This window comes from Megalops cyprinoides, chromosome 6, assembly GCF_013368585.1.
Source record: "Megalops cyprinoides isolate fMegCyp1 chromosome 6, fMegCyp1.pri, whole genome shotgun sequence".
NCBI classification, from domain to species: Eukaryota; Metazoa; Chordata; class Actinopteri; order Elopiformes; family Megalopidae; genus Megalops; species Megalops cyprinoides.
The window spans coordinates 12362358-12387567 of NC_050588.1; the positions used below are offsets into that span (position 1 = coordinate 12362358).

The 25210-nt window shown below is 42.5% G+C and overlaps 1 protein-coding gene across 1 annotated transcript in view; it reads right to left on the minus strand.

Moving 5' to 3' along the window:
- epha8 (eph receptor A8) overlaps positions 1-25210 on the minus strand; it is a 77915-nt gene that overhangs the window by 18347 nt on the left and 34358 nt on the right. The window contains exon 3 of the mRNA XM_036530349.1: positions 17133-17796. Within this exon, the coding sequence (XP_036386242.1) occupies positions 17133-17796 (664 nt within the window). The remainder of the gene's footprint in view (positions 1-17132; positions 17797-25210) is intronic.

A 25210-nucleotide genomic window follows, 5' to 3' on the forward strand; every position in this document is an offset into this window, starting at 1 on the left:
CTGGGTCAGCTCGCATCCGTGACTAGATGCTGGAACATCTGCATTTGTTTCTCAGTCCAGCTTCACACTTTCCAATGTGCATAGGGAACAGTGTTGTGGGAATATATATATATATATATATATATATATATATATATATATATATATTATATGCAAACTAGGAGTATTCATTTGTGTGATAATGTTTGGATGTCTTTACCCCTCAACACTGGTCTAAAACCATCTCTGCATATTTCCCCATTAAGGCCTGCTTTATTCCTCTCTCCGAATGGTGTTCTGGTACATTGCCCACCCTCTGTGTCACCCAACCTCTGGCTTCACCCTATCCACCACAACCTTGCCCCTGGGCTGCTGTAATCCTTCTTGGTTTTCTGGGTCTCTCAGAAAGGCGAGAACACTGAGTGCCCCTGCACTCACCGTCTCTTACATTCATTATCCTGAAGAAATAACCCAATTATGTAATTGTAGGTTGGGAGAAAAACAAGAAACATTTCTGGTGCTCCAGAGCTGGGGTCCGCCTTCAGAAAGACCGGTGTGGCACTTAAAGAATAGGAAGAGAGGCTGGAGTAGCGGGCTGCTCTGGTGCACTCTGTGTGCCTCTTAGAGGCTATAAATTGAAGGATCTAAAATGAGGAGGCTGAAGAACTGCACCTCTGGCCTCAGCAGCTCAAAACCAATGGTAGCACAGAGGGAGGCTGTATCGATGTGAGCAATATTAACAAGGCAAGTGCACCTCTTAACGAGTGCAATTTTCTGAAGGAGGTGAAAAATGACTTGACTGTGGTGTAAACTGTCTCGAGTATGCCATTAGATAATTCACCACTATTTATTAACAACAAGCTATGGAAAGACAAGTGCTGTAATTTCTGATGTGCTGAGGAAAAAAAACTTGACTGAACCACAGCGATGGCTTTTCAGTCTCTCTGTACTTTTCCACCAAAGTGAAGGGGGAGTGATTCCGCATGTCTTATCCACCCATAGCCAAAAATCTCTTCTTCTGCTGAAGAATGCTGGAGTGGTGTAAATGCAATTTTACCAATAGTCATGGGTGAATCACTATATTTGAAATGTGTAGTGTCAGGGCTCCGCCCTCCTAGCTGTGGTGTTTTTGTTTTTCCCTGTCCATGTGCTTTTGTTTTTCCTTGTGTTCCAGCCCCGCCCCGCTCCCCGCCTGGTCCCCGCCCACCTGATTGCCCCATTACCTTCACCTGCCTGCCTGCTCACCTGCATCCCATCTCCTCATCAGCCCAGCCCTATTTCTACCCTGCTTGTTCCTGTCTTGTTTGCCAGTTCGTCTCAGCGTTTTCGTACCTGTTTCGTTCCCGCAGTTTTTTGGATTTCTGTATTCTCTGTGCCTGACTCTGCCTGCCCTTCGTCTTCGTTTCCTGCCTGCCGTTTTGTCCCTTTGCCTGATTGTTTGCCTGCCCGGTTCCTGATCCTGCCTGCTTCTGTTACTGACCCTGTTTTTGTCCACGGACTGCCTTCCGGTTTTCGACCCTGCCTGCTTTTGGTTTCGCTACTTTCCTGCCGTCATTAATAAACCCGCCTGCAACCTGAAGCTCTCTTGGTCTGTGACTGAGTCCCTGCCTGAGTCCTTACATGTAGCTCTTCAGGTCAGATAGAAGCAGCACTAATATTGGCCACTTCATTAAAAGCTTGTGCGGGAGCACGTTCTGTTACATTGGGGACAGACTTCCTCAGCCCTGTGGAAACTGTTCGATGAGGTGGAAGTGCAAATTGTCCTGTCACTGCCGGGTGACTGCTTTTCCTGAAAGCTGCACCCGCACTGTCCACTGAAAAGCCCTCAGGCTGTCAATACATGTGCACTAAATTATATGCTCCAAGATGAGGACTGGATAACAGCACTGTCTTAGTCATGACCTTTTAATGATGCAATGTTACACAACACTGTAGTTGTATTCATTTTATTGTGCTGTGGTGCAATGGACAACATATCATTTATGCACCCTCTTTTCCTAATCAAATGCACTGTCACAGTGACAATTTACCCATTTGCATGTTTTTGAACGCTGATAGCTTTTTTTCTGGATCAAATATTTGTTACTTTTCTTTATCAAAACATACAAAATGGAGAAGAAACAAAGGCTGAAGAGATCAAAGAGTAAAAAATAAAAGAACAAAGATTTTGCTTGAGTTTATCTCTTCTACCATTTTGATTGCAACCCTAAAAAGAACTGATTAATGAAATTGGCCAGTGCATGCTGTAACCATGCAATGAAAGATCACTGTGAGGCAATAGATCGTTAGGCAAGTGTACCAGGTGATTGTGCCATTTGCAAGTGCTATGTCATGTTCTTGCTTTTTCCTTGAGGGTTGGGCCTCTTTTCACTCTAACCACAACGAGCTTAGTCCTTAACTCACCAGTAACAAACCAACACTTAAGCAGCATCATGAGATTGGCAAGGGGTGAAACCAACAAATCAGATTGAAATAAGAAATGAAAAAAGATATAACAGCCCAAATTCACTACACAAAGTTAAAGACAAAGCAGGCTGTGGTGAGATTGAATCTGGGGCCGAAGTTATTGTTACTGGGGAGATGAAAAGTTGGGTACTCCGCATGCTTGCGTGGAAAGTGCTGATTCGGCGAGGTTACTTTCCTCTGAATTTCTAATATGTTATTTATTTATTTCCTTTAACCTGCCGTTTGTTTTGAGGTATGTTATAAAAATGAAATCAATGCTATGCTTTGTGTCTGGGTGCCGCCATGGTGCTGACTGAGGCCTGGCTCAGAGGGAGCAGAGAAAGTTTCGCGGCTAGAGGGGGTCTCTGCAACAGGGTTGTCTGCAACAACAGACAGCGAGCCGTGCCAGCGACTTGTCTCACCGTTTCACCGTTCTCTAGCCACTGAACTAATGAAGAAGTTTAATCTACCTGAATATGTCCACGGGGGCCCCTTTTTAATTACGTTATTAAACATCTCCGACCATTGCTAATCAGGAAAAGGGGAAGGGGGGGGAAATGCTTCCCTAATTAGTCCCTGAAATACAAAGGGTTGTCGAGAGACAGAAAGAAAAAAGGGACATGACCACTTAAATTAAAAACCACCAAAGTATTTGTTCACCTACACAGTGAGTACTTACCCAGAGTGATGTAGAAACACACCTGTACAGGTTGACTTCATGTTTTGTTTAGTTTTTTTGCACACCTGCACAAGCCGTTCTCTCTGGTGCAGCTTATTTTCTGCATCTTAGGCCTCTAGTCAATGTGTTTGCAAGGGGTTTGTCCCTGATGTTAATTATTGATTGTCGACACTTGCTTGCTTTTATCCAACACTCACATCACGAATCTTTAAATTATTTTGGAATTCAAAATAAAATTATTCAAGAGCAAATCTTGCATGTGTGTGTGTGTCTGTGTGTGCACATGGGTGTGTATATATGAGTCCCATGTGCCCCACAAAAATCATGTTATACAAATCTAATTATTTCCCTTCCTGCTGAGTTAAAACCAATGTACATGTTTGCCTCAGATCATGAGCAATAGATCAAGTTATGTAAAGAGGGAAAAACTTTAACAGATGGAGCGACCCACTTTTGCCTCGTAACACATTCCCAATTCAGCGTTCCAGATCCAATGAATAACATTAATACAACCGTCAAACAAAGTGCAACAGAGATCTAAATGTGTTTTCCTTTGAAAATATCTTGTAATTATAAATCAAACGAGACACATGCATCTTAGTTAATGAGCATTAAATGGCTGTTAATTATTCGATTGAATTGCTGTCACCTATCTGAGCGTGTCTAATTGATCTGTTCTGAAACAGGAGGGATGAAAATGCCTCATTGATATGCCTAGCACACAAAAGGAGCGAAATTGCATCGTTGTGAAGGAGCATTAGCTAAATCAAGTGCATGTGGCATGTTTCAGAAAGGATGTTGAGTGCGAGAATGTCTTTGTTCTTATGTTGTTGGTTCAGTCTGGCTGTTATGTAAGCAGATGGTATGATGCTGGCCAATGCACTGCACCTACAGACAGCAAAAGGGTATGTATATGTATATGTTTTGAAGGAACTAAATCACAATTAAAAAGGAGTCCACACACGTGTTTCAAGCCTCATGCTTCACGTTACCCTTGGCCTCTCCCAATGTTGTGAAGATGCGCAAAGCCATGGCACGTGAGAGCACCAAATGTCCCATGATCTGTAAGTTCTGACAAACTCTCAGAGCAGGAGACGTCAGTTGTAACTTCATTCTGCCTGCTAACTACAGGAATAGGAATTCCGGCCCACAGACATTTGGGCAGCCAGTTCCAGCCCCTCCTTTTATCAAAAGAGTCAAAAATGGCACCCCAAAGGCTCTTGAGCTAGCCCCCACTCTGTGCTATGGGGCAGCTCTCTCACTGGACTTTGGCTCTTCTCTCTGGCCCCACAGACCTCTGCCCTCCAGCTTCCTCTCTGCACAGCTCTCCTCCTGCCAGCCTCCAATGGCCTCAGTGCTGTGCCCTCTCCTGGACATAGCAGGTCAGCAGAAAACAACCAGGACCCCTCAACCCCCACTCCCACTCTCTGCTCTGCTTCACCATCTGATCTGGATTCCTGTTTTGATTCTTCCCCTTACGCTTAGCTTGCAAATAAAAAAACCTTGGGTCACCTAAGTCACAGGGAGTGTGAATTCCTCCACAACCACCAAATGAGGGTGGTGATTTATTTACAGCAGGTGCAAAAAAAAAACAAAGAAGAAAGCATCAACAATACTGTATATAGTACAACATTGCCATATACAAACTATATACACCAATACTGATGCTATGCAGTGCAGCCCCTAATCTCAATCCATGAAAATTCAGATGTTACTCACAACAGCAACTGACTAGTGGACACATCATTACACTGTGACTAAAAGATCAGTAAACTCTTTGATCAAACATAGTTTTGCAATGATGAATATCTGTAGTTATACCTGTCAAGGCTAAATTAACTTCTTATTTGTCATATTAAAAGAATCTATGCTACATTGTTAGATTAATTTTTTGCATGTACATTTATTTCAATAGGAGGCAGAGTCTTTTAATCTGAAAAGCATGCTGATATTTTTTTGTAGCTCAAACACACCTCCAGCAGTGCATTTCTTTCACAGAGAACAAACGGATGATAACTGTCAAGATATGTCAAAATCAGAGCAGTAATCAATTAGCAGCTCAGCTGGAACAGAAAAGCAGTGCTCACAGCAGGTCGCCAGCACTATAACTAGCAAACACTGGTCTTATGGCCATAGATGTGCCTCACTTGGGTTGTTACCATGAAGTATATCCACTCAAACCACAGGAGATGCATAACTGTCACACTACATTGTTTATTAGCTCATCAGTCTTTAGCAGTGTTCTAAATTGGTTCTATGTATCAATAATTCAGAGATTAGGAATATACTTTAATAAATTAAATGACAAGATCAGGCCATTCACCCAACAAGGTTCATTATTTGGCATGTACGTATTTTAGGATGTATTTAGCACTGTGTCAAGCACAGTCAAAGCCATTCAGCTTCAACATCAGAAATGAGCCAAGTTAAGCATCTTGGCAGAGGTACAACAGTGGTGCATCACCAAGACTTTGAATGGCATTCTTATGGTTTTAAATTCAGTTGCTTTGCTTACTCACCAAAAGAGAAATATCATCTTAAACTGGTTATATGGTTTTTCTGTTGGCATGTGTCATGGACACACCACCAGGTCTCCCTCATGCGAAAACTTCGGCCTCCAACAACTGCCGCAACATGCGCTTTAACATTTCGAACACGTACGCATTGGCACCCGCGTCATTACCGACGTCCTTCCATGTCATTAATTCGGAACCGACAAACACGCAGACTCTGATTATGTCGCGGACTCAACACAAACACCAACAACAACAGCAGCAACAACAACAGCCAAGCTAATAATAATAAAAGGAGCATAGCCAGAATGAGCCTTGGGTGTTTTCTTTTTTTTTTGTCTTCTCGCCTCTGATTATACAGGCCATTCTGCTGTACCTGGTGAGGAGATATGAGCATGACCAATCGGATTTGACTGACACGACGCAGTCCCGTCTGGGCGAGATACCATTCATTGCTTTATCGTATCCCCCTCCGCCTGCCTCCGCTGCGTGCCCGCAGATTAAACCGGTTTTGTCATAATGGCACACGGTTGCGTGAGGCGGCTTTAATAATGTCGGAGGGAGCCTTCAGCTCCCGTTTAATCCCACTGTAATATGTTGGCCAAAATAAAACCCAACATTCCCTAGAATCAGGAGTGGGGAAAGACACAAAGAAGGCTAATTATTCTCACCCCCCCCCCCCCCCCAACACATACACACAAACACACACACACACACACACTCACTTCCAACCGTGGTCTTTTTGTTCTCGGAGGAAACATTGGCTTTCGTTATCTGCATTGCCAACGTTATTGTTTTTATTTGCAGCACAATTCAGTAAATGGGGGAGGGAGTGAGTTTCTATTTGTGTGATTTTTTTTCTTTTTTTTTAATTCAATCAGTGGGGAAATTAGTGGGAGCGGTTGGGAGCTTACAATGTGCTGCTCTGAATTTAACTAAAAAAAAACTGAACTCTGGGTGGATTTTATAGGAAAAAAACAAATGGCCGACACATCCACTTTTATTCCCCCACTCCCCCCATTACCTGTAGCATGGTATCTGAAGCACAAATTTCAGAAAAGGATTTTTTCTTGCTACCTTAAGTTTGGACTGTAAGGTCCGGTGATTCCCTGTGTAATTAGCAGTGCAGGTCATTTCCAGAGGGATTGCCATTTTCAAGAGGAAGTGGATTCATCCGAGGGTGTGGCTATTCAGAATGTAGCTCAAACATGGCCTACTTTTCTGCTCTTTTCTTTTTAAACATTATTAAATCATTTTACTGAAACAGAACAGTTTGATGAGCTTTCTAGAAAATTTTCTCCCATCTCCCATAAACGATACAGTACACAGCGTACTCAAACAGCACCGCAGTAAACGTTTCACTGTAATAAAAACTGTCCAAAAACGTGTTTCCTGGTGGTTGTAAGCATAAAAAGCTGCGACAATGTCGCACAAATTATGTCACTGATGATGGAACAAGCAATAATGTCAGAAAAGCAGTGAGCAAGGATCCCTGGAACAAGCTCAGTTCATTTAATTTTGAAACTCTGCCCACAATGTTGAATTAACATTACTGTCCGCTAGGACAACAACATGGAAAACAATTTACAATACCACCCTCATGTGGTATCCGTTTGTTTTGTTCGGTTTAATACAATCAAGACCACATATGTATCATCCATTGTTAAAACCATCCCTTACGCCTAGACTCCCACACCCCACACTCATCAGCGCTTATCCTCGAGTTGAACCTTAATGAAGGTACCCTAGAGAGTTGCGCTAAACCATAAAAAGCTTATACCATGTAACAATGTAAAAGCAGTTTTTTGTTCTTTAGAAACACTGCAAAAAACTCTCAGAATGATGACATCTACTCTCAATTAGCTCTGTAATGAACTGTAACATTCTAGTAGCGAAGCTTAAAATGTACTTTATTATCTTCCTGCACACAAGGCTGCACAGTGCCAAAAAATAAAAATATCTGGTTTTAGGTTTTTTTTTTTTTTTTCACTTGCTCACTTTCAGTATATCCAGACTTGACACTTGTGTTTTAAAGGTGTGCTTGGCATCATGTACAGAGACTGCTGCATGGGTCCTTGGAACTTGTGGCCTTCTTTATCTGTGACCTAACTTAGTACTGATAGTACTGAAGATAAAGCAGATCAACCGTTGACTCTAAATCGTGCCATCCCCTGGTTGGCTGTGTGATTTGTGTCACATTTGTAAGGCATTCTTCTGGTTTATACAAGAATGGGGGGGGGTTCCCTCCACACTGCTGACACCTGCTAATTTGCATTATCCAGATGGTGTTTCCAAATGATTCTAAAAATAATAACTTTTGAGTTATGAAAAATTAATCACTCTCCTGTGCCGCACAGTGTGGCGTCTTCCCCGGCTTTCACGATGGAAGTATTCCCAGATGCCCTTTGGGACAGTCATGTGACATCATCAGTGAAAGTGGGCTGCAGATCTTCAGTCTGTCTGTGGAGGTGTGCCCACGTATGAGGGGGTTTCCCCTGCTCCACTGCCACCCATGTCAAATTAGAGATGTAGCAACAACTAGGTCATGAAAGAGCTGTAAGTAGAAAAGGACCAAGCAGATTGCCCACTGCAGACCAGCTATTCTAGTTTAGGATTCAGCCTCATTAATTACTAAATGTAAGGTGAACTCAGCAAAGAAATACAACATTACACTTACTAGCAGTTTGAGGTATCTTGGTGGTTTTATGGAAGAAATGTTGCTAAGAATGAGCGCACTCGATGTCACTTGAATAAAGTACGGAAAAGAAGATAAATGTATTCAGATTTTAGGGATTCTTTTTTCTGCGTCGGGGTGGGGGGGTCAAAGGTAGAAGAGATATTAGCAACCAAGTGAGTACTGAATGGAGAAGAGCTGGTCGGAGTGAGCCTTAGCCAAGGCAGAAAACAGTTCTTTCTGTTGAAAAAGGGGACTGCTGTAATAGGACAAAAAATACAACAATTTGTGTACATGGTAAGGAAGTTAGAGTACTTCTGCCCCCAAACTCAGCACAAATATGGGAATTTGCACTTTCTGTATCAATATCCCCAAATTATATCGCCATAATGGTGCCTCACTTGTACATGCTATTCATTTAACAATGTGATTTCAAGCAAACTTTCCAAGTAATTGACTGCTTTACTTTGAATCAATAATAATAACAAACAATGTATGCAGATGGGACACAGAACTCATCACAAGCGGAAAATATTCGCGAGAGAATCCTGTCCATGAATATTTCAGTGAAGAGAAAACCATGAGACCTGAGGACATGGCAGTTCGATTTCAGCTTAATTGCGATAACTCAAATTGTCAGGCTCCAACCGGAGACTATCTCCGCGCACAGAAGCAGAACTATCGGCGGAAATCAGCGTTTTGGCGGGCCCTGAATGTAATCCCCGCCTAATTCCATTATCCTCAGGTATTTAAATCTTCCTCTTCCCCCTCCTGACTTCAAAGCCACTGGGGTTTAACTGAGGTGTGAAGGGATACTCTGAGCGCAGTCTCGTTTGAACCCTGGCATGGCGTCCCAGATTCACTGTGTTAAATGCCCCGGCAACGCGCCTCGCTCGTGTCGACCTGTCATTGCTGGGAAAGGATTTATGGGTGTGGTGGAGAGACCGGGTTCAATATTGAACAGCTTTTAGAGGTGCCCCTCTCTGCCCAATCCATTCAGGAATGAGAAACGTTAACTAATGGGGGGTGAGACAGGAAAAAGTAAGATCCTTCTTTCCAGTAAGTGGCTCTAATACCTGTGTGTTCCCACTGTAACCACATATTTACAGTGTACATATGCATTATTACATTGTAGTTACATTTGATAGACCTGTTATGGCTAGTGCAATTACACTTGTGTAATACATGTATATTAGTTACTATGTAGTTACACAGTAATAATTAGTGACGCAACTCCATAAATGTGTTAAGAAGGAAACTTTGTGTACTGGGGCTTTAAGTGGGACCAAATTTACAATTATGACTGGTTCCTTTGCAGTACATTTGTGTGGTGCTTCCTGTAGGTTTCACACCTGAGGGACAAAACACAATGTGGCCTCTGCAGAATAATGCAGCTGTAATCAGACGCAAGTTCAAATGCACTGAGGTGCTGCTTTTGTACCCCAAAGAAAGGCCTTTCAGCACTTGCGCTTCAGCAATTTTCCAGCTTTATAAAAGGAACTCCTGTACATGTGGAAGGTGTGCAAGTTTCCTCTGGTTGACTAAGCAAATAAATGGCCGCGCAATTACGTAAGGGTGGAATCATAAACAGTCATTTTCAAGTTTTGAATCAGATTGTTTTCATTCGAGCTGGAGCATAACAAGGATTGCAAAACCTTCCTGGTTACGCCACACTTCCAGAGGCAATGACTGCCTCCCTTTCGGCCGCTGCAACCAGCGGTGGAAACCAACGCCATGGGGACCAGGCTCCAATTTGTGATCTGCAAGTTTGCAAGTCTTATCCCCACTGCAGAATGCAGTAATGTATTTATGTTTTTTAATGTCGATTTTTTTATGGTTGCATGCAAAACCCAAACATGGCTCAGTGGACACGTTCCCTGCAGCACAAGAAACTGGGAAGGTTTTTTTTTTTTTTGCTGTTTGCAAGCTGGTGCAGATGATTTGGTTTCTGCAGCAGCTGTAAGGCACTCACTTAGTGAGCCAGCTCTGTTTAATCTCTCATCTTTTAGTAGAAACATATCCAATAAACCAGACATAACCTGCACTTGATTCCCTGGAATTATAGTGTATTTCAGGAAATATTATCTATTTCAGTGGTAGTTTATGTGCATGGTAAGCTGTAACATTATTACCAAAGCAGGGCCAGCGCTATGCAGGCGCTTAGGGGTGCACCCACAGACAGACCTCAGTGCATCCCCAGTTGTCTCCTCATATCCTGATGTCTGCATAGTATTTATTGCGTTTGTTTTAAGATGTGATGTTTTGTGCACCCCCATGGATTGCAGGTGCACCCCTCCTTTTCTCCTGGCACCAAGCCTGTACCAACGGGATCACAGTACTATATTCTTGACTATTTTCATTCTGCAAGTGTTATACTATGTCTGTTAAGTGGATGAAAAAATAAGCTAAATAAAGTATTGATGAGGAAACGCCATAGCTCAGGAAATTTTAGACGGCAAAATCAAACAAGTGCGCAGGACATGACATCCTTTGAGAATTTTGCCATGGACCTCCTGTCTTTTCAGCTCCAGGCATATGGATGTACGCAATCACCCTTTCTGTAACATTAAACTAATCAGCAGTACGTGTCAGTTAACAGCTCCCATATAGCATCTTATGATCAGCGTAACAGCTATTTAATGAGCAATTTGTAGCTCTTGAATATGCATGTCACCACAGGGATCCTGAAGAATGCATGGGCCAATGTTTCTAGAGCACTGGAGATAAATGCACAGATTGCCTGTTTTAATGACCCTGTGACTGGTGCATGTTAATAACCCTTTTCACAATGTTCTCTTGTCCATTAAAATACAGAGAGCAAGACGGCTATAGTTATCAGTTTAGTTAACAGTTTAGATTGTCTTGATTTGGTGATGACTGTTAAAATGATTGATATTACAGCAGAGCCCCATAACTGCACATGGAAAGCTTCCAAGCCACATAGGAGAGATTCTAGATATTGGGAAAACCAAAGACAGACAAATGGAAGATTATCTCTGTACAGATAAGGCAAAAGAACTTTCCAATTAAAGCTGATGAGACATTTCAATAGACTCGCTAACCTCGAGTTCGTATTCGATATTGTTCTATTTTTCACATTGTGTAATGCGTCTGCCAGCTCTGACTGTTGCAGACACTAGTCTAGCATTGGTGGCCAGTATCCTTGAACTGGCCTAAATGAATCTTCTCTGCAGTGCTACAGACTGCCAAACGTTCCTGATCAGGGCTCCTGTGAAGCTAACGAAATTGTCAGAGCTTGAAAAGATGGCACATTTGAAAGGCTGCCTCTGGGGCGACTCGTCTTTGCATCAGAACCCCGTGTCAATTCCGAGAGGTTTTTTATTTTTTATTTTTTCTTATCATTTGCTGGTACCCTGGCAGATAATAATCACATTATCTAGGAGTGACAGGGGAAAGCCTCTCTCACAGTCCCACATGCATTAACTGATCGCTGCTCTTTCAGCAACGTGACAGGATCTGGGAACCATGATGCGAAAGTGGGCGGGTAATCTAGCTGTCAAAATCAAACAGCAAACAGTTGAGAATAAGCCGTAATTGTTGTCAACTTAAGAACAAAAAATGCCAAATTACAGGCCTCCTCAGACAGCTCTGTGAATAGCCATGGTTTCCAACACATATTGTGTGTCTTTGGTGATTATTCTTAAGACATGAAATTCAAATCAAACTGCTCCTCGATTCTTAACCCCTGATCAGTTAAAGCGTTGTGTACAGTACGGCCAGCTATTAGGGAGGGGGTTAATCATTTGTGTCCCCTTCTGCAGCGCTGGCAAGAGACCAAGGTGGCTAACTCCACCCTCTAAATTTGGCTTTTTTCTGTTCCTTTTGGATTTTTTTGGCATTTTTGGTTATGGTGACTCTAACTACCAGAACAGGGAAATAAAACAGAGGGCCAAATTATTATTGTGTCATATCAGAGTTATATGATGATACATGGTGTATTCGCATGTCATAAATGATACCTGCATCCATTTTAGCTCATTTGAATACTTATAGCTGGGTGACAATGACAAGAAGTATTTGTCCAGAGCCTTACTGACTGTGACCATAGGATGATGTCAGGGAAAAATGTTGCCTGTCACACACTTGTTACCAGTGATGTCTCCATGCTGAGCCTAGTGTTACTTGCACTGCTGTAGCTTCCTCTTATAAGTGGTGTTGGTTGCAAGTAGCAGTGTCTTCCCCCTTGACCAAGGAGAAAAACTAATACCCCAGTGCAGTAATATGGATGTTTTGCTGTAGGAGATTTCAGATGAGATCCTGCCTCACTGTGGGCATTTAAAAATCTCACAGCACTTCACCTCTGTCTAATCATCCCCCCAGTTTAATTGTCTAAATAAGTCCCTCCCTCCTCTCCTCAAATAATGTGCTGTGTGTGTTCTGGAACAAAATGGCTGCCATGCAAGGCCAAGAAGAAAAGAGTCAGAGGAGTCTAAAGTGCTTTGAGATACTTGAAAGGAACTAAATGAGTGTAATTCATTTATTCAGTCAAAACATCTTTTTGGCAAACACTTCATGGTTCACAGAAGGAGTCAGAATTAATTGGTTCATTTATTTTAGTGGAACATTATTATCAGGCTTAAGCCAAGTTTCCATTAGGTGAAGTCCTCGTGTACAGCACGTCAGCATGGAAAATCTCCACTGCACCTTTATGCTTATTACTGGAAAACCTGAGAGTATCCAAAAGGGTCTCATCTCAGCTTTATCAGGCTGAGATCGAGATGTATTTCTTTTAAATATCTTGCCTCACTAAACATACAGTCTCATACAGTTGTTGATTTTAAATGAATCATTACTTGTTATAATGAACTAGCTTCTGTTTGTTTGTTGATACAGATTTAATCAGATTTAAGTCGTATCTACTGATTCACAATCTAGCTAGCTAGCCAGCTCCTTTATTAAATGATCTTTAATATGTTTCACTATTACTATTCATCCTTTCAGCAAAAAACCTACATTTTAGACTGCTTAGTTCATCTGTTCTCAAGGTAGCTGGGAATCTGTTCATTTTCATACTGACAAGAAAACAGCAACACATCACTGTGCTCCATTGAAGTAAATTAATTGTAAATTAATGTAAATTGTAAATCACTGAAACTAAGCAGTTGAAATAAACAGATGTATTATTAGTTAATAGCCTATTATATCATCTACCATGCTCCAGACATAAAATAACAGCAAGCAGCTTTGCTATTTACTAATGCATAGTACACAATACATTTCTAATATTATTAGTTGTATTCAAAAGTGATGCTATATGTTTAAAAGCATGAATAAGGCCTGGATTCAAGCAAAACTGATGTCATCTTATGGTAAAATGCAATTCCATAAAAAATAGCTGTAATAAATCAAATCAACCTCATGCTTATAAAAGGCAAATGCCTACAGTAAGTTTAAAGAAGTTTCAGAATCCAGGAAACAGGATAAGGTGTCCCCTGAAACAAAGGGAGCTCCGGTTAGAGGCAGAGGCTAATGTAATATGCAAGTGACAGCCTCTGCCCAATCTGCTGGCCCATTTCCAGTTTTACTGTTTCCACTGTTTTAACTGTAAATACTCACAAAAATGCTACATATACTTAAGTCATATGTCATGTTATACCTGGTATATGAAAGTAATAATATGTTTTCATGTTTCCTATATAATAATTTTCCAGAATGATATGTCATGGACAATTATTAATTAATGTAGGTCAGTTCTTATCACGAAGCAAAGGTTATTTTAATTGTTCCCATTAAATATATTTTAGGAATATTCCAGAGAGGCGCATTTTATTTATATTTAAAGAAACAATGCTGTGTTCTGATGTGTTTAATTGTTGTTGTTTTTGTTTTCCTTTCATCCATGGCTATTATTGATAATGAGTTTGGCAGATTCCACAAATCGCTGTAGCTCCTTGTATGGGCAAAAGTGCTCAGCTTGAAAGCAAGGCAAGCTAACTAAATAACCACATTGGCCACTGGACAGGATAGGCCTGTTAGGTCATGTAATTTAATGTCACTTTCATTATAACATTGCAGAAATAGTATATGGAAAATGACATTATTTTCATGCACTATTATTTAAAAGTGAACTGCAACAGGATAAATGAATTTAAACAAAATTATCAGTGTTTTCAAACCACTACACCTCTCCTGCCCTGGATAGAAACATATTGCACTTTGAAAGATAGCCTCTACATAGAATGGTCATCAATGCACACAAGCATACACAACAAGCTGTGTTACCACAGAAGCATAGAATGTTGTTTTAAGTGATTATATCATCATAACATCATAACTGTTTGACTCACTAGTCATGTTTAAAACATACTAATGACATTGAGAAGGCCCCCAAGAATTTGATTTACAATATGGCTGATATGTGGTGTCTGCTCCATCAAAATGTCCTTGTTGCAATATGTGGTGTTGTGTGCCTTAGCCCTCCATGGCCAAGAAAAGTCACTTTATTCAGATGCTGCACCATATTAGTCTTGGAAAGATTGTTTTAGCTTTGGATTGAATTGCAAGTACCCTTAATATGATGTGGTGGTTTGACTCAATCCACTCAAAGTGCTGGTCAATAAAACAAAATACTTTGCTCATACCGTACAGTACATTGCTTAATAATGCACTATGTATTAATCACTGCACCATACATGAAAAACCTTTATGTTCTTTGCTTTAGGCAAAAAACTGAATATTTCTGCCACTTTCCATCATGGGGGTTCATAAGAAAGGAAGCGTACATGGTCCATTTCCTTGGAAGTAACATTACTAGTCTATCTACTAATTCAGACAGGTCCGTATGTCTCCTTTAAAAAGCATGTAAAAAGAGAAAGCAACAGTCCATTCCTTGTTATGTCAGTCACAATGTAAGCCGGCCCCATTACAATCTCTCAGCCTGTTAGCTGAGACTAAACATGCAGCTGCTGAGCAGTGCCGAATGATTGTCTTTATTTCATCGTGAGATTACAAAAAAAGGGTGCTTTGTGGGTCATGGAGTAAGCGAATCGGAAGAGTCGCCAAATCAATGCGCACGCCTCAGTGAAGTAATTTGCTCAAAGAGAACAGACCGTTCACGAACAATACAGCTCCGCTGTGCAGTGCACTGGTTGTGGTAAACTCTCTCGGTGTACGGCCGTGCACAGTTCAGAAATGCGTGCCGCCACACCGCCTGTGTGTAAAATCTGGACTTGGAGCATGGCTGCGGAAATGGAGAAGAGTCAAGAGGAGCAGCAGAACAGGGAGCAAACACTCCTTGAGTGCTATCAGGAGAAATCAAGCATCGGGGCGGAGTGGATCCGAGCTGACAATCTCGCGTGAGAGCCGGGCTTCTCGCTCACGGCTTCATAAATGATTTCATGCCCCAGTCCCCGCCCCCGCCCCGGGTGTTCAGGACCCCTGAGCCTCAGAGGAGCAGAGTCGACAACACTGACATATCGAGGCGGGACTTTGTTTTGATCGCCGCTTAGAGTGCACGGAAGGTGTTGTGCGTGTCCCTTTGGAAGGAGGCATCCCCCTCTGCCAGGTCTGCGAGGGACAGTAGGCGGCCCCCCTCGGCTCCCTCTCACAGAGACGCCTGCTCATTCATGCCGCCACTGCCATAGAGCACGGGACCCTTTTGTTTGCACACTCCTGTCATGGCGAGCGCCTGTCTAGCCAGCGTCACCTTTCACCGAGAGAAGCCCCGCTCAGCTCGGCTGCCCGTCTCGACACCATGCGTGACTTCAGCCCACCAGTGTCACAGAGGGAATTAGTCCAATGACCTACAGCGCCGGCGGGGGCTGAGTTATAGGTTGTGACTTGCTCACTCGCTTCCCTCGTTTCTCAAGTATCAGGCATTCGTGGAGATGGGGACCTCTGTTATGTAAGGTCCAGAAGTCACTTCATCCCTCCTGTGTTTTGGTGAAGCAATTCAGTGTTGGGACAATGTGTCAGTCAGATTAAATGGTGAATCTCTTCCCTCCCTAAAAATACCTGCTGTCTCTGAAATGGAAGTGATGACTGAGCTTGGATGGCTCACAGGCCAGGAGCTTATCCCCAGAGTGGAAAAGCTAGATGTACTGTACAAGTCTATGCTTTGGGCTGGACGCCAGCCTGTTACAGGGGCATTACCCACAATGCACTGTTTTAATGCTAAGGGCCAAGCAGAGAGTCAGAGGGTACCCATTTTACCAAGTCATCAGTACAATATAACTCTGCAGAGAACATGACTTTGACACAATGTTGATATTTTCCTACAGGATTTTCTGTTCTAAACATATTTTGTTACATCTTCGGGTGAGTTTGGGCTGCACTGCGGCTGATGTGAAACCTCCAGCCAAATGGAAAGCAAGATGTTTTCTTTTCCATTTGACAATAACAATTACTACCTTTCTTTTTTTCTCCATCTTTTCTTCGCTCCCTTTAATTGTCATCTCAGGTCCTGACTCGTTTCAATCTAAAATTATACGGCTTCTGATGGCTCGAGGATCCCGGGATGGAATTTCATTAGAGGCCCTATTACAAATTATGGCGGATCGCAAATGAACCCTAAGCCACCCATACATAATTCAAGCCAAGGTTTTAAGACAATGTTTTACTGATGAGCTGTCAAAACAACTCTTACCCTGGAGAGCACTTTTTTTAGGGGGGGGCTGAAGCAGACAGGTAATTCGAAAATTTGTCAGAATTAGCGTTCCGTAACTCATTTGCGGATGGCCTCTTTTTTTAGGCATTACTTTATGCATGTTTAATTACCTGCTGGCTGTGATTAATTGTTTTTAATTACTGTAACCCGTAACGGGCTGAAATATGCAAAGGTCTTGGGAATGAGGTCGCCCCATCAGAGGGTCTCATTACTTACCCACACAGGACTCGCGGTGCTCCTCGAAGCCGGCGCTGCACACGCACCTCCCAATGGGGACCAGCCACTCCCCCTCGGCGCTGCAGTACATCTTGGGGGTGTCCCGCTCCTCAGCGTGGTCGACGCACTGGCCCCGCACCTCCACCAGCGAGGACGAGTCGGCGCCCGTCACCACGTCGGTGAAGACGGCCAGGTTGCGTGCCATGCCAATGCAGCGCTTGTAGTAGACGCGGACGGACACGATGGCGATGCAGGCACCGATGTCCTGGAAGGCCAGGTAGAAGCCACGCTTGGTGAGGGGCCCCACGCCCCGCACCTCCGTGTTCAGCTTGAGCCGGCGCACGCCCAGGTCCACGCTGGTGAAGCTCTCGTCGGCCGCAATGGTGTCGATCTTGGAGAACTGGCTCTCCCAGATGTTGGTCCCGATGTCGCGGTCGATCTCGTAGTAGTAGAGGTTGAAGGTCTCCTTGCAGGTGCCCAGCACCCCCGGCATGCTGTTGCAGTCTCGCAGGGTGAACTTGATCTCGATGTAGATGCGGCGGGCCCCGTCACGCTGGATCCAGTTGGTGCGGAGCCAGTTGTTCTGACTGGGGCTCATGACGTTGCACACCTGGTAGGTGTGGATGGGGCTGAAGTACTCGTCCATTTCGTTGATGGCATCCCACTAGGAAAAAGAAAAGAGGAAAATGGGAAATGGAATGGAACTTCAAGCCGAGCCAACATTTTCCACTGTAAACAATGAAAACCTTTTTCATGTGACAGAAGGTGCTCAAGATACATGAATAGAAATAATCATGAGTGTTTAGTCGATTAATATGGTAATTACAAGCTGTTAAGCACCCAATGGGTGCGTATGAATTGGCAGTATCGCAAAAACTGCTTGAGAAATTTCAGTCAGCAGCGCATTTCAGAAGTAATTACCATTAAATTGTATGATTATTTCGATTTTATGATTTATGTTTTTTTTCAAAAAACACTAATATGGAGTCATGTTACTATAACACACCGTGTGGCATATTGTAGAATTTGCGGTAACACAACAGTAAAGGTCTGAAGATCTCTTTGCGTAAATACTGTTGATGCTATGTTACATGCCTATAACATTAACTCTACTTTTTTATCTGTCCAAAAGAAAGTCATTATCCCCTCATAGTAAACATTATTGGGAAGACCCCAGTAGTAACATTCATATGAAACGCCTGCATCTTCCCCTCCCTCCCGGAAACTCTCCCGTTTTAATGGGGCAGCGGGACGCGGGCTCCTCTCGCGGAGGCCGTCTGATAGCGACAACAGCTGGGCCCGAGCTGTCTGCGGGCAATTAACTCATCTCCCTCAACTTGCTCATCAAATAATAAAAGAGGCGAGTTGGAGGCGAGCTGCACTTTGAAAGACCTCGCTCCGGCACGGCTGGCGCGCCCCTGGAGGCAGAGCTTGCGTTCCGGCAGCCAGGCAGAGAGGCTTTCATCTCCGAGAGCTGAGGGCTGAGAGCCCAGACTGGAGGCCCTGATTACAACCAGAGAGAGAGAGAGAGAGCAGCAGGGAGAAGGGAGGGGTGCATATACCATGCCCTGTAATGATGTGGAGGAGTTTCAGGAGTAATTAAATATGGGGTGGGGAGGGTGGGGAGGGGGGGCAGGTATAATCAGACAGGAGACCCTTGGGCAATCGATCTCTCACTTCCGCGGTGTAAAAATATTTTTAGAAGGAAGAGGGTATAACATGTAGAACATGATAATGACCTGACAGCTAACTCCATGGCGCGATAATCACGTCAAGTTATGCTTAACTGGCTGCCTGCTATCAGCTTTACCTAGCAACGCTGCAAATTCTTCTTTTTCTCTTGTTTAATATGCAAAATTTATGTGGGCATGGCGTTTCAATAAGTGCCCGCTTAATTAAAGATAAAATGCGAGAAAGTAGTTGTTGTCATTGGCCTTTGGCCTGTGTGACAAACAAGCATTCAGGCTTTAGCCTTAGACAATACGATGTGGACTGTATGCAAGATGTGCACGCTGCCGCAGGGATAAACACAGACACATGCTGAAGTTTTTGAGAAATCATATGATGAATATGAAACAGAAAAAAAGAACTGCATATTCTAGGGCTGATGTGTGAAATCATGACTACAGACATGATGCAAATTTAGTGTAAAAGCCTCATTTTGGCACTTTTGCATACGGGGGATTTTACTCGCTGATGCACTCTTTGTCTTCGGGTTCCTCAAAGTCAATCTTCGGAGACACACAGGGCTTTGGTGTATACAAAGCTTTCCACATGTTTCTTTTATTATACACAATTATTTTTCCCCTCTTCGTCTTTACATAGAGTCTTAAAGCGGCCATTGCTCAACAGAGACGGTGAGGACATGACAGTATCAGGCGCTGAGCCAGACCACCGTCTTTTGCAGTGACCGCACTGGAGCGCCGGGGACCATGGGCTACACATGCCTCATCTGTATAACCGTCCACTGGGTCATCAGAGCAGGCATGAGGATTGGCCCATTACACACGGCCATATATGGAGTTAATTTTACACCTGCCCGCCATGTCGCTGTGAGGGCTGGGCGTTCACGTGAAACAGATTACATCACAGCGGGTCGGCTGCCAGGCATGGCGGCAGGGTTTCTGACGGTAGGGAGGGAAAAGGTCACCTGACAGGATGGCGTATGGCTGCAATGCCACAGTAACATACGGACAGAAGTAACACGTAACACGTTTCCATTCTGGCAACAGGATGTCACAAAAATATTACTGGTAACATATTATACAGAGGTCCCATTAAATGACCAATAATAACCATGTTATTAAAACATTTCTAATGTTTAGGGTTTTGCCTGTAAAGCATTCAGACTGAGTATGGCCCTAAATGTGAACTGTAAATGGGATTTACTGTGTATTAAATTTTAGTACCTGCAAAGACTGTCAGGTCTGGATTCAGTCAATATTTCACCTTAATGTTGACTTCCAAACTGTTTTTCTTGGAGGATTTTATTCCTCACAAACACATTTCTGAGTGTTCAGTGATCACTGAGACTGCCATCTTATCGTCATGTTTTTACTGTGATTGGCATTGCATTTATTTGCTGGTAAATAAAGGACAGGTGTTGATGGAACCCCAGCTTCAGTCTGGGTGCTGCCTGTTATAATCGGTGAAGGCATCAAACTCAAGGTGTCTGCATCCTGCCTAGCTGATCACTGCAGCAGAGAAATGCTTTTCCTGAACCCTTCCATAGCAATCCGAATGAGATTCACATGCATCGTCCAGGGATGTGAAGGAAACATGTGAGGAGGTTGATCTTCGGGGCTTACAAGCTCGCCTCTCCTGCATTCATTACAGGGCCTAATTGAAAGGGAAAATGCTGACCTTGGGAGGCCCCCTGACTTGGCAACATTGAACTTGGACTCCGCTCAGATCTGGGGGTTTCCAGCAAGAAGCAGAACCCCCCAAGGGAGGGCGTAAAAATAGCTGATTGCAGTAATTAAGGGCTGGGAGTTTACTGGCCGGCCTCAACCCCAACCTCAAATCCTTATCTTCGGAAATTAAACGTGTCCTTGAACAACAAAAGACCGCTAACGAGGGATTGTCAAAGTTGCCGGGTTCCCCCTTTCCTTTGGTCAGAATCGATCCCCTTCGCTTTTCCTGGGGTGAGATTGTGTACAAAGATTTCCACTGTGTTTCGCTGTTCATTTTCGTAGGTCTCCAGTCTGGAATTCATCATTCTTCCATCTGTGTAACCTGACCCATGCCCCATTGATACGGATTGAGATCTCCCAAAGTATTCACAGGAGTGTTTTATTAAAGTATCTAAGGAAATGCAGTGTAAGATATGAAAAATGTATGCTCCTTGTCATCATAGAGGGAAAATCGACATGGAGACGAATGAAATTCATAAATCCCAAAGAACAACACAGAAGTGCGATATGGATTGACCTTCAAAACAGCGCCTTTGAACACTGCCTCCAAATAGATGCCATTTAAAGCTTCCTCCCCACCATCGTGATTTATTTTGTGGCAGGAAGGTCTGCTAGTACCTCCAAGGACTGTGCTGTTAGTCTGCGGTGTTGATAAAGGATTAATAGCAAAGACAATCCAAAAAGGAGCCTGGGGGCTGCTGTTTAAACAGGATCCAAATCAAGCAGAGGTCAGCACGGTTAGATAAGGGGGCCTCACAGCTAGATTAGGACTTTTTTAATACAACAGCTAATAATGATATCAAGTGGTAACATTATTTTCTCCAGTGCTACTCTTTCATCTCAACTCTGATCTCTCCGTTTTGGTTATCTAGAGCCGGGCTGCCCCTGACCCTGTCGGAGCGAGTAACAAGTTGGAGGACTGATTTCAACTAAGATGAGCAAGTGGGGAGACGGAAGGATACCCCCTGAGCTGCGAGGAAGCAGAGGTGTCCGAGGGGTTAAAGTAATTTGGGAAATTAATTGGCCGCTAAATTGCGCATCTGTGTCCTGTCTGTTTACCAGTGGAGGCCCTGTTGAAATAAATCACGTCTGGCAGGCTGAAACAACACACAAAATGGTGTCCTTCCTTATACAGGCACAACAAAGGATTCCTGGACGTAGAGAGGTGTGGCCACACAGAAAGATTCTTTTTTTTTCTTTTTGGTTGGTTTGTTTGTTTGTGTCTCCGCCAACCATGGCAGCTGTCATCGGTGTATGCTTATGCAACGACACATGTTGCCTTGCTAATTCTACATCGGTTTACCGCCATTGTTTATTTGCTTAGTAGATACCTTCATCCCGGGTCAGTTATGAATTACATATTATCCATTCTGCAGCTGGACATTGACTGAGGCCACTCGGGTTAAGTGCATGGCTCATTGTACAAACAGCACTGCCGCCATCTGGGGTTTGACCCAGCGGTCCACTGTTTTCCATTCAACTTTCACCTACTCTCTGGCACACAGGATAAAATCACAGCAGAAAGCCTCCATTATTTCATTTATCCAAAGAGCACAGCATCCATTTATATGCAGTGTTACGAGGTCAGGCGATCTGAAACTCTTTGCTTTAGCACAGAGATCAGTCTGGATATTCATATTCCAAAGCGTAGCTTCATATCCTGTTTCAGCGCTGACCTTATCCTAATCTCGTATTGTTGTTGCGGTATTTTATGATTTATTCCCTCATCCTTTATCTATTGCTGGTCCTCCAGCCACTGTTTCCTTTACATTTTATGTATCCCTTCCTGTTGGTGTTGAAGGCTCTGGTCCTTGTGGGATTGATAAAAAAAAAACGGATGTCCGTTCACTTTGTAAGACTGATAAGCAGATGAACATCAGGACACTTTGAACAAATCTCAGCTCGACAAGATCAAATATTTTGCTACGACTTTGCAATCTTATCTCCCGAGAGATGGTAGAAGCTGATATAAATATGAACGTTGTGTTCCAAATGAAAAAGCATGAATACCTAACGAGGTTCAATATTTCACCGCCACACATTGATTTCCATTAGTTAGTCAGACACCGAGAGTATTATGAATACTGCATATCCATTTGTCACATTGCAGTCTCGATACCTGGGAACTGTACTACAGATTTTTGACATTTGTCAAATCTTCATTGCTGCTAAAAGCCATTGATGTCAGATATATTATATATATCTATTATATATATATATATATATATATATATATATTCTGATACAATTCCACAATAACCTGTATTTTGATTATTTTTTTTTAATACTGTTCTTCCTATAAATTCCTATTCTTCCACTATTCTTCCTAAATCAACATGGAAACCAAAATACGACATCAGAGAATGCAACAAATGACCTAAAAATACAAAACATCACATCCATTAGTTAATGGGAAAGTGAACCCGCCGTGCTATGGCAATGGCACTTCATCCAAACGAAACATCCGGTGGCCACAGAGGTGCTGATGTATTTTCATGTTGCGTGTCAAAAATGCAGTGCAATTTTCAGGCGGGCAAATGCCATCATTCTCTTCCCCCAAAATGAGCATGTTGTAGGGTTTTCAAAATAATATGGGCCATGTCAAATGAAACAACAGATGTATGTCCTGCTGAGCATGATACTGCGGAGATACTGATACTGCGGAGAAGCCATTGTTTAAGAGATCTGTGTGTGGAATTAATTGGGACTGTTCGTCCTTGTTTAGGCTTAGCACCTTGTCATTAAATAAACAACAAAAGAAAAAGTAACACAAAAATTATTTTTTCCACTCAGAGAATTATAGGGGGATGGGGGCAACGGGAGGATTGGGGGAGTCAGTTCAGCTTCATTTAAAGGGAAATTTAAGCAAAATGGATGATGTTCAACCTAAAGATGCTGTAGGTGTTTGAATTAAATTCCATCTTCCTGCAGTCCCTTGGAGCAGCTACTACAGGGACTTAAGTTCTGCACATGTTCAGTAGGTTTTCCCTTCTTCTCTCTACCACACCTTCAACAAGTTTCCCCATTTCTCCAGTAATTATTGTTGTGAAAAACATTTGTAATGACTTTCAGATATCATACCTTTTGTGGAGTTTTAGGGGTATGGTTGTAGGTTTAAGTGGAATCAGTTCAGGTTTATCTGTGCCCAGATCTTACATTGTTAACAGTATTTCGCCTGTAAACCTGGCCAAGTATGACATGAATGTTAGCCGGACGCAAGGTTTTCTGTTCAGCTGGTGTAAGCTTTGCCACTGCGTTATACTCCAAATTTAATGACTCATCTCTCAGCGTGTGTTCTGCCCAAAGCACTCCTTTTGGCACAGTCTCTCCCTCTGGGTCTTTTTGACATTTTCTCCTTTCTTGTTGTTTTTCACAGGAATGGCAAAAATAGCAAACTGCCACACGTGAAGCACACATGACGCGAAACCACGGTGGCTACCAGCCAGATACATGCCAATGAATAAATAACTGTACAGCAAAGAATTTGAGATTTAACCCATTTGAAAAAAAATGGTGGCCTTATGTTATGCCACCATTCATAATGGCTGCAGATTTGTTTCACTTATAATTTCCATCATCCAGACATAATGATATTAATGCGTTTATTTCAAATAGGAAAACTTTAAAAATCTGGAAAAAAAGCAAGAACCAAAAGATGACTTACACAATATCCTATAATTGGGGTGCCATTATATTTGATAAAAAAAGCTATAATCCATATTGCTGGTTGAATGCATGTATAACTTCTTATTATCAGGCAATAAATTAACTGGCTCATATTTCAAATAGAATATTCCATTATGCCACTGATAGACCATTGATAATTTCATTCATGGCTGACATACTTGCATAGTGAGTAAAATTATAGACCACTGATAATTTCATTCATGGCTGACATGAGTGTAGTGAGTAAAATTATAAAGTGTAGTGTAATTATGCACACTGTCCCACACATTTAATTTGACTCGTCTTTTTTTTTTAAGGAAAAATACTATTCAATCAAGCAAACAAAGCCTTCTCAGACTGGGCCAGTTCCAACCATCCTATGTATCTAATAGTAGCGCGTGTGTGTGTCTGTGTTTTTTACATTTACATATATACATTCCCAACAGCTCTGATTAATGGTATGACCCGTTATTCCTACCATCCTTATTAGAATACCTGATTTGACAGTGATAACCTTTCAGAAATCTGACAGCTAATTTCATAGGTACTGCTGTTCCATCTCTGGAGTCCACTGTGAGGAGGATAATAAGGTCCTCAGCAGTAATTACTCACTATTCTTATGTCCAGTTTGCACAGGGGGAATCTATGGACTTGGACTACATGCTCCAACAAACTAGTTCATTGATATGACTAATATAATTTGCATGATACCATATTGGGATTTTAGATTACTTTCAGTAACCACTCAAAGTCATGAAACTGACTATGGAGGTCTTCAGTCTTAAAAATAATCACACTATGTTTCTCTTCTAACTTTGAATAAAACAGCAAGTTTCCAGGGGTTTTTTTAATCATTGTCTGAGGGAGTTTCTTAAGGATGTGCCTCCTTGATCGATACATACATGATCCCCATGATTACAAGAGCAAACCCATACAGAAATATATTAGCACAAATGAAAATGAAACAGCAATTCTAAATACAGTACCCGCTATTGTCTG